The 9,363-nt window shown below is 39.2% G+C and overlaps 1 protein-coding gene across 1 annotated transcript; it reads left to right on the plus strand.

Moving 5' to 3' along the window:
* The first annotated feature begins 385 nt into the window (after positions 1 to 385).
* Positions 386 to 4,642, plus strand: LOC132169016 (uncharacterized). The gene is made up of 5 exons (XM_059580105.1): positions 386 to 530; positions 623 to 1,986; positions 2,146 to 2,998; positions 3,266 to 3,456; positions 3,671 to 4,642. Exons 1-5 carry the CDS (start codon positions 386 to 388, stop codon positions 4,640 to 4,642), a joined length of 3,525 nt encoding a protein of 1,174 aa, XP_059436088.1.
* The last annotated feature ends 4,721 nt before the right edge of the window (positions 4,643 to 9,363 follow it).

A 9,363-nucleotide genomic window follows, 5' to 3' on the forward strand; every position in this document is an offset into this window, starting at 1 on the left:
TACTTGCTGGGCCCCTTTGGGCTCATTCAGTTTTATTTCTTGTTTTCAGGTAGAAATGATGCTGGAATAGGAGGCCGGAATGGGGATGGGAATAATTATTAATTTTCAAAGTCTTTTCATATCAGTGATTGTAATAATATGATATTCCGCAACTAAAGTTTAATGTTTTCTAATTTTACTTGTAATAAAATCTCTTGAATAATGTTTTATGCATTTATTGTATCTTTTAAAATCAAGAACTCTGATAAACCTTATAGATCTTTGCAAGAATTTTTGTTATAAAAGAAGAAAAGTGGCAAACTCAGCCTTAACGGGCTGGGGATGTTACAAAGGGTCTATCCGGCGACGAGCTAGTGACTCGGTGACTTGGAGACGTCGTGAACGAATGGGACAGGGAGTGTCTTACGTGAAAACCAGCACAGAATCTCAAGGGAAACGCAAGCAGACCAATAACAAAAATGAGGAGAATGAGAGAGGCAAGAGGGGACGCACAAAGTCAGGAGGAGGGGCATTACATGCAAAAGAATTTGGTTCGGGATTGGCGGAGGCTGGAGCCCAGCCCCGCCGACCGCAATGATTCTATTAAGTTGGAACTGTCGGGGGCTTGGGAACCCTTGGACAGTTCGAGATCTCCGCCGAATAGTGCGGGAAAAGAAGCCCAACGTGGTTTTCCTCATGGAGACCAAGTTATGTAATACTCGGATGGAAAGGGTGCGGCTTCAATTAGGTTTCGATAATATGTTCGTGGTGGATAGCGTGGGTCGAAGTGGGGGATTGGCTTTAATGTGGCAATATGACTCCGGTGTGGAAATTCTAAATTTCAGCCGACGACACATTAATGCAAAGGTGAGTTCTCATTCGGATGGTGTACCTTGGAAGCTTACGGGCTTCTACGGTCAACCAAATGCGAGTAAGAGAATGGAAGGGTGGAGTCTTCTTCGACATATTGCGAAATTAGAGCCGGAGCCGTGGGTTTGTGTGGGGGATTTCAATGAAATCCTTAATCTATCGGAAAAATTTGGAGGACATGGCCGACCAAGTAAATTGATGGAAGATTTTCAATCTGCCTTGGATGATTGTGGACTTTCAGAATTGGGGTTTAGAGGGCCGAAGTATACTTGGAGCAATTGCCAAGAGGGGCCGGGCCTTATAAAGGAGAAACTGGATAGGGTGGTGGCAAATCAAGCATGGTGTGAGCTGTTTTGTGGGGCGGAAGTTTCTGTTACAGCAGCCATTAGTTCAGACCACTCTCCAATTTTCTTGCAACCTTTGGGATTCAGTTTTGAACGACAGCAGCAGAAGCGGTTCAAATACGAGATGGGATGGGAATTGGATCCACAATACCGTGACATTATTGAGGAGGCTTGGGGTGGACAGCAGGGTCATGAGGATCCGTGGCACACCCTTTCTTGCAAGGTGTCATCTTGTCAAAACAGGTTGCTGCAGTGGAGGCGTAAGGTTGTGGCACCAAAATGGAACTTTAATAAGCAATGTGAACAGCTGGCGGCCATGCAGGGGGATGAGAATAATCTGGAGTGGGGTGAAATCTCGAAACTCCAGGATGATTTGAAACTTCGCATGGCACAAGAGGAGTTACGATGGCGTCAACGGGCAAAGATTGATTGGCTAAAATTTGGTGATAAAAATACAAAAATTTTTCATGCTTGTGCCAACCAACGACGAAGGAGTAACCATATAAAATCTATAATTGATGAGAATGGAGTGTTTTGGGAGAATGACGTAGGAGGTGCCTTCGTTAACTATTTTAGTACCCTGTTTAACTCTGAAGGGGTTGAGCATATTGTGGATGGGTTGGAAGGACTAGAGGGGCGGATCACAGCTGCAATGAACGAAGATTTGTCAAAACCTTTTACTGAAGATGAGGTACGGACAGCTTTGTTTCAAATGGCCCCTCAAAAAGCGCCGGGTCCGGATGGATTCCATGCGGGATTCTTCCAAAAAAATTGGGATATTGTAGGACCTGAGGTATGCAAAGCTCTCCTTTATTTTTGAAATGGTGGTGCGTTTAATAGTGAGATGAATGCTACTTACATTGCCCTTATTCCTAAGATCAAAAATCCCTCTTCCGTAACCGAATTTCGACCCATTAGTCTTTGCAATGTCTTGTATAAAACTGTCTCAAAGGTCATTGCAAATAGATTAAAAATGGTCTTGCCCCACATAATATCTCAGACCCAGAGTGCTTTTATTCCAGGGCGGCTGATTACGGATAATGTCCTAGCCGCCTATGAGACTTTACATACAATGCATTCCAGAATGAGGGGTAAGCAGGGATATATGGCAGTGAAAATCGACATGAGCAAGGCTTATGACCAAGTGGAATGGGGGTTTTTGAAAGTAGTCATGGAGAGGATGGGATTTACCCGGAATTGGATAGAGCTCATCATGCAGTGTGTTAGCACTGCTCATTACGCGGTCCTAGTAAACGGGATTCCAACGGGAAAGATTATCCCAACCCGAGGAATTCGACAGGGAGACCCGATTTCACCCTATCTCTTTCTCATTTGCGCGGAGGCTTTGAGTACTATGTTGACTAAGGCAGACTATTCGGGAGAGTTGAGGGGGGTCCCTACTTCAAAAAGGGGTCCTCGTCTTAACCACCTCTTTTTTGCTGACGATAGTTTGTTGTTTTGCAGAGCAGATATTTGTCACTGGACTAGACTCACAACCATTCTTAAGTCATATGAGCTAGCTTCGGGCCAAAGGTTGAATTCTTCAAAGACGGCTATTTTCTTTAGTCGCAATACGTTGGTGGAGACTAAGGAGCAAATTTTGGAGGTTGTTGGGATCCCAAGCTCACAACGGTATGACACATATTTGGGACTTCCGGCATTGGTTGGAAAATCACGGTCAAAAGAATTTAAAGGTATTATTGATCGTGTATGGAAGCGCCTTCAAGACTGGAAATTAAAATTCCTCTCCCAAGCGGGGAAGGAAATCTTGCTAAAGGCAGTCATACAAGCCATCCCAACATACTGTATGAGTGTGTTTATGCTCCCAAAAGTACTGTGCTCGAAGATTAACTCCCTTATGCAGAAGTTTTGGTGGGGGGCGTCCAAAATTCCATGGATGAGTTGGAATAAAATGGGAGAATCAAAGTCTAGAGGAGGAATGGGTTTTCGGGATTTTGTGTGCTTTAATAAAGCCCTCCTAGCAAAACAATGTTGGCGTCTCTGACAAGTACCGGACAGCCTTGTTTCGAACATTATGAAGGCGAAATATTACCCTAACGGCTCTTTTCTAGATGCAAATCTGGGAAATAAGCCGTCGTTCGCGTGGAGAAGTATATGGGGGGCGAGGGACCTGCTTGAAAGGGGGTTGTATTCTCGTGTTGGCAATGGGCAGAAAACAAGAATCTGGGGGGATAAATGGGTCCCCATTCCAGCCACTTATTCCATCCAATCCTATCCTCGAGTTCTAGCTCCGGACGCTACTGTAAGTGAATTGATTGAGTTTGATACCAAACATTGGAATAAAAGGCTTCTCGAAGAAATTTTCCTTCCCAATGAGGTTAAAGCTATCTTATCCATTCCCCTAAGTGTCACCGGTCAAGAAGATCGCATGATATGGAGGGGAACGGTTAAGGGTACCTTCACGGTCCGAAGCGCTTATCACATGGCGATGGAAGAAAAGGCGCAAATGCATGCAGAAAGTTCGGATAGAGGGGCATTATGTGATTTTTGGAGGCTGTTGTGGAAGTTACAAGTGCCCAATGGAGAAAAAAACTTTCTATGGAGAGCTTGCCGTGAGATTTTGCCCCACCAAAGCTAATCTGTGCAAACGGAAGGTCATCACTGATCCTTATTGCCCAATATGTGGTCTTGCTGAAGAAACTAGTATTCACATCTTATGGGAGTGTCCTTCGGCGCGCGATGTATGGAGTGGGTGTGGGCGAAAATTGCAGAAAAGTTCTTTTGGAGGACCATCTTTCTGTCATGTGGCCGAGGAAATTTTCAAGCGATGTGAGGTAGCTGAGATCAACATTTTTGTGGGTTTAGCCAGAAAGATCTGGTTTAGACGAAATACAGTGATTCATGGAGGCCCCTTTCTTCATCCCAATCTTATGGTTCAACAGGCGGAGGAAGCTGCAGCAGTTTTCGCGTCTGTGCAGACCACGGGCAGCATCACAGAACCGCGACCAAGCCAAGATAAATGGGTAGCTCCTCCTCTTGGGTGGTATAAAATAAATTGGGACGCTGCTCTGTGTAAACGGCAGGAAAAGACTGGGGTGGGTGCTGTAATTCGCGACTGGGAAGGGAAAATATTGGCTGTACGTGGGTTGACAAGGTCTGGCTGTTTGGATCCTCTGGCGGCGGAAGCATGGGCAGGAACCCAAGCTCTCGAATTAGGGAAGGAAATGGGGCTGTCTCAGATTTTATTAGAAGGGGATGCAAAGGTGGTGGTGGAGGCGGTCAATGCAGTGACCACCGACGGGAGCACAATTGGTCACCTGGTGGATGACATGAAAGTTTTGTTGTCGGCCTTTCGACAGTGGCGGGTGCAGCAGGTGGGTCGCGAGCTAAATAAGATGGCCCATACAATTGCTCGACAGGCTGTCAGGGAGGGAATTGAGCGAACATGGATTGGGGTTGTTCCTGATTGTATCCGGGAAATATACTAAGGGAGCACTCTGCTTCTTTTGATTGATCATATTTATAAAAGTGAGTCTATTTTATCTCAAAAAAAAAAAAAAAACAACACCTTATAAATGTCATCATTATAATCCGTATATAGATATGTAGCATAAACCAACAAATTATGTCTATGGTCACTGTCTCTTTCATCAATAACAATTTTTTTCGTAAACTTGATAACTCATCCGTCATTAGTCAATAGTTTGCTCCTAGAAAAGAATCATAAGAGAACAAAAGGCCTATTAGAAATCGTTATGTTATTCTTAAGCAAAACCTAAAATAAAAAAAACAAATCCAAGACCTACAGCAGCCAAAGCAACAACAAACTTGTCTTATTCATAAGCAAAAATGAAAATACATAATAAAAATTAAAAAATAAAAAACACTCCACTCCCAATGACGACGTCGTTGACATCCTGGCAAAATGATGCATGAAGAACGATGATTGGAAGAAGGGGTGGCCGGTGAGCAGTAGCATAGTTAGACGAAATTGATAGAGAAAGTCAGATCTAATTCTAAAGAAAATATATCTAAAGAGTCATCGGATCCGATGGGATGGCGGTGTGCAGAACATGACAAGCCCGTAAAGAATCTGAACAGCATATCTAAGTAAAGGAGGAAAGAAGAGAGGAGAAGATAAAGGAAGAGGCGGGGGAGGAGGAGGTTTCCCCCCTCCCTTGCCGCCTAATTAATCATGTAATTAAAATAGCTTATTTTAAGATAAATCAACTGATTCTTCAAAATATATATATATATATATATATATATATATATATATGTATAAAGAAAGTATTTTATGGTAAAATAAAAAGTTAGGAGTTAGAAATGAAGTTATTTTATGCTCGAATGTTCTTTAGCTCTACAATCTAAGGCCGTAAGCATATGTTATTGTAGAATGTATGCTTAAAATCACCACGTGGTAGAGATTTTTTTTTTAATCTTTATTATATTTTTATGTTTAAAGTTTCCACGTAACAGACGAAGAAAGAATCATTTCCCTAATACTAAATATGTAGGAGAGACTTTGAGCATTTATTTACAGTTTTACAACATTATTCATGTAGGACATATGGCATTTTATAGAATAAATAGAAAGACTTTCCTCTAACTTAATTTAGAATAAAATTTTGTCGAACCTACGACAAATAATAAAGGGTTAAATTCATTTTACTTTTTGAACTATCATGAGTTTTTATAATTTGAACCACAATATTTAAAAATTGGCAATATATCTTTTAATATTTCAAAATTTTTAATTCAGACTTTCCGTTCTGTCAAATTGGACGAAAATTTATGAAATTATGTAAATACCCTTAAGGCTTTTTTTTTTTTAAAAAAAAAAAAAATATTCCGTCCAATTATATGGAAATTAGTAACGGAGGGTTGAATTGAAATTTTTTAAAACATTAGAAGGTACATTGCCAATTTTTAAACATTGGGGTTCGAATTGAAAAACTTTTAAAATTTTGGGGTAAAGTGAATTTAACCCTTTGAATTATATACCCATCAATGTATAAGCAATAAACTCAAAGCTTTAAAAATTTGCAATAGGGTTAAACAATAATAAAATGATACTCTTATTCCTGGAAAATTGTAGTGCTACTCTAAAATAGGGTTAAACAATATATAATAAAGAAACTAATTAATGGTAGACATAATTTCTTCGGCTATTCGGGCAAGGGACTTAACAAGATTATTCCTATCGGTTAACGGGGACAGCCGTGGTTCGCAGCGAACAGAGGAGCTTTGAGTACTCTGAGTGAAGGCAGCTTCACAGCTGAAGAACTGCTCGCAAGACTCTGCACTTCTGGCAACGTCCTCCATATTACCCTGAGAAATACGGAAAAGGCCGATGTCGAACTTTTCTATGGCGTCCGGACAACTCCCAACAACACTGCTCTCATACTCGTACCCACAATTTGTCAGCATGTCCTTCACAACTGGATCGCTTGCCTGCCCGAGCAAAATCTCCACTTGCCCGTAAGTTTCATTTGTCTTGGTCTCCACGACCTGCAACATGATGCGGGCAAGGCCTTACGCGTCCGTGCTGGCGCTGCCCGGCGCCGACCTTAAAGTCGACGTGCAAAAGACAGGGTTGTCGGTCTTCATGCATGTATCGTCGACCAAATCTGCACGCACCAATATTCCTGAGGATTGGCTGAAAACCAAGAGCACAAAAGCCACAGCCAATGGAAGGGATTTCATCTTCACGATTTTGATGAAAATATAGTTTTAAATTTCTTTATATGCCTAGGCTACACCACTCTATATATAGCCTTAGAATCTTAGACCACTCCAAGAAAATCAAACCATGGACTCAAGAGGTGTATATTTTGTTCGGAGGAATTTAATGAGTTGGATTTGGCATTAAATATATCAAATATTCTTATGTAAATATAATATGGGTCCATTAAATGGCAAATATATATATATATATATATATATATATAGATTTTAGAATATGTCGACTTATTCCAAAATTGGTATCCGTTTCTTACCCCCTTTTAAATAAGAGAATGTTTTTTTGCATTCTCCCCACCATCTCCTTCCTTTATTTTTTTTTTTTAATTTTTATTTTTTGAAAAAATCAAAATGATGGAGTGAAAATGATGGGGGAGATGTCCCTAAGAAGTAGCTCAATCGGGTGGGACTACGCCTAATAAAGCGAAGGTTACTAGTTCGAATCATTCTCTCCCTCTTGTGCAGATATGTAAAAAAAAAAAAAAATGGTGGGGGAGATAGTGGGTAAAATGAATTGAAGCATTCCTCTTTTAAATATTCAGATCGTCTCTCTATATATAAATTATCAATATTATAATTTTATTCAATATTAATCTAAAAAGGTTAACTGACACACTCAAATATCCTTTGAATTGATTATTGTTAAATAATATTAAAAGAAAAACCGCTACTCCAGAGTTTAATGCCTGCATTTGATGATACAGGAAACTTGCTTTCATGCATGTTCATTTTGGAAGGATTAGAATCTTCTAGAGTCATCGGGATGAATCCAGAGTGGAGTTCTTCAAATAATATTAATTAGCTATTAATTGTAGGTAATGGTTCATGGTTTTCCATTTCTTAGTTTTATTTAGGAGAGATAAAAGCAACAAAAAAGGAATGGAAATTCTAATACGTACTTTAGGATGCTTTTTATTGGAAAATATAATAATTATGACTGGTCGCCCATCATTTACGTTGGAGACTTGGAGTAACGTGTGGAATGTTCCTCTCCAATTTCAGCATTCCATTTAAGTTGGTCCATTACTCTTATTAGCCAGTTGTTTACATAGGCCGCGAAATGAGGATTGAGATCCTCTCCAATTATTTAAAATTGAAGAATCTCATGTTTCGTGCCCTTTATTTTAAATTCAATGGTTTGTAAAATCTCAGTAAAACAAAAGCCAACTTAAAATCTAAATTTAATGTCTAGGTTATACAAAAACAACTGGTATTTTATAAACTATTGGATTTAAAATGAAGGGTCACAATTTCATAACATGAGAATCTATAATTTTGAGTAATTGGAGGAGATCTCAATCCGCAGAATGATTATTCATTACAAAAATGGAAAGAATGTGAAATGGAATATATAGTATCGAAATGGTCATTCTCATGGCCAATAAAAGAATGACTATTCCTTAAATTGGAAATTGGAATAGTTATTCAAGTGTTAGAGTATAGATAAATATTAGGAGTATTAACTCTTAGTTCAACATACTCTCTTTTACCACCAACAGAGAGACAAAGAAAAAGAGAAAGATTCCAAAGTTATTGGAAATCGTCCCTAAACTTTCACCCAACATTGGCAAAAGGATTTTAGGAAATCAAAAGTTTGTAATTTTTCCTCAGATTAGTGATCGAGTATCGTTGGGTTTGTTGTGGGATATTGATTATAGTGGTAAAATATTGAACTTTTTGATAATTGGTTTCTTTGTATGATTTTTAATAAGTTTGAGCATTCTATCTGTTTGATGAAATGTCGAATTGGGCATGACAAGTGGAATTTGTATGCGCGCGTATATGTAGTCTTGGGCTTAAGTTTTGGCATCTATCATGGCCACTCATATTTTCTAATATAATTTTACTTAGAATTTACAAATCGTTGAAGTTTATTTCTTTCCTATTTGTCTGCAAATGCTGTTAGGATAATTCATTCATGACAATCCTCATGTTAGTATGAGGTGTTGTACTTACTGATATGTTGTACATTATCACTTTTGGTTTCACTTACTTGATTTCGGTTGCACAGATGGAGGCTAGTCTTGCTGAAGAGCTTTACTCAGAAAGTTTGAAGTTATCTTCTGGTTTGAATCCTAAAAGATTTATGAAATAATATTTTTCAGGGGCTTCACATGTATTTATAAAATCAGATATCCTAGTTTAACATATACTATAATACAACATAAGAAACTTTATTCAACTATCTACATCCTTATTACATCTAACTTCTATATTAGAGTTGGAGTTAGTTTTGACATTGGAGTTGAAGTTTAATGACTGCCATATAGACTTCTGCATTGATAAACTTGATCTTCAATACACCCCTTCAAATTCAATGGTAAAGAACAAACGTTGAGAAGAATGATGAATCATGGTCTCAAATAAAGAAGAGAGAATCACACTTAAGTGGGCATGCGCAGTTGTGCTCCATGTTAGAGTTTTAAGAGAGTGAGAGAGAGAGGCTGCTTTTGGGACGTTAGTCCTT

The sequence above is a fragment of the Corylus avellana genome, chromosome ca2 (genome assembly GCF_901000735.1).
Source record: "Corylus avellana chromosome ca2, CavTom2PMs-1.0".
NCBI lineage: Eukaryota > Viridiplantae > Streptophyta > Magnoliopsida > Fagales > Betulaceae > Corylus > Corylus avellana.

Bases quoted from the DNA above. Each gene is read 5' to 3' on its own strand.
- LOC132169016 (XM_059580105.1), top strand. From the start codon at position 386: ATGGGACAGGGAGTGTCTTACGTGAAAACCAGCACAGAATCTCAAGGG. The intron at 1,987-2,145 runs GTATGCAAAGCT...ACTGTCTCAAAG, and splicing joins GGGATATTGTAGGACCTGAG to GTCATTGCAAATAGATTAAA. The intron at 3,457-3,670 runs GTAAGTGAATTG...AAATGCATGCAG, and splicing joins TTCTAGCTCCGGACGCTACT to AAAGTTCGGATAGAGGGGCA.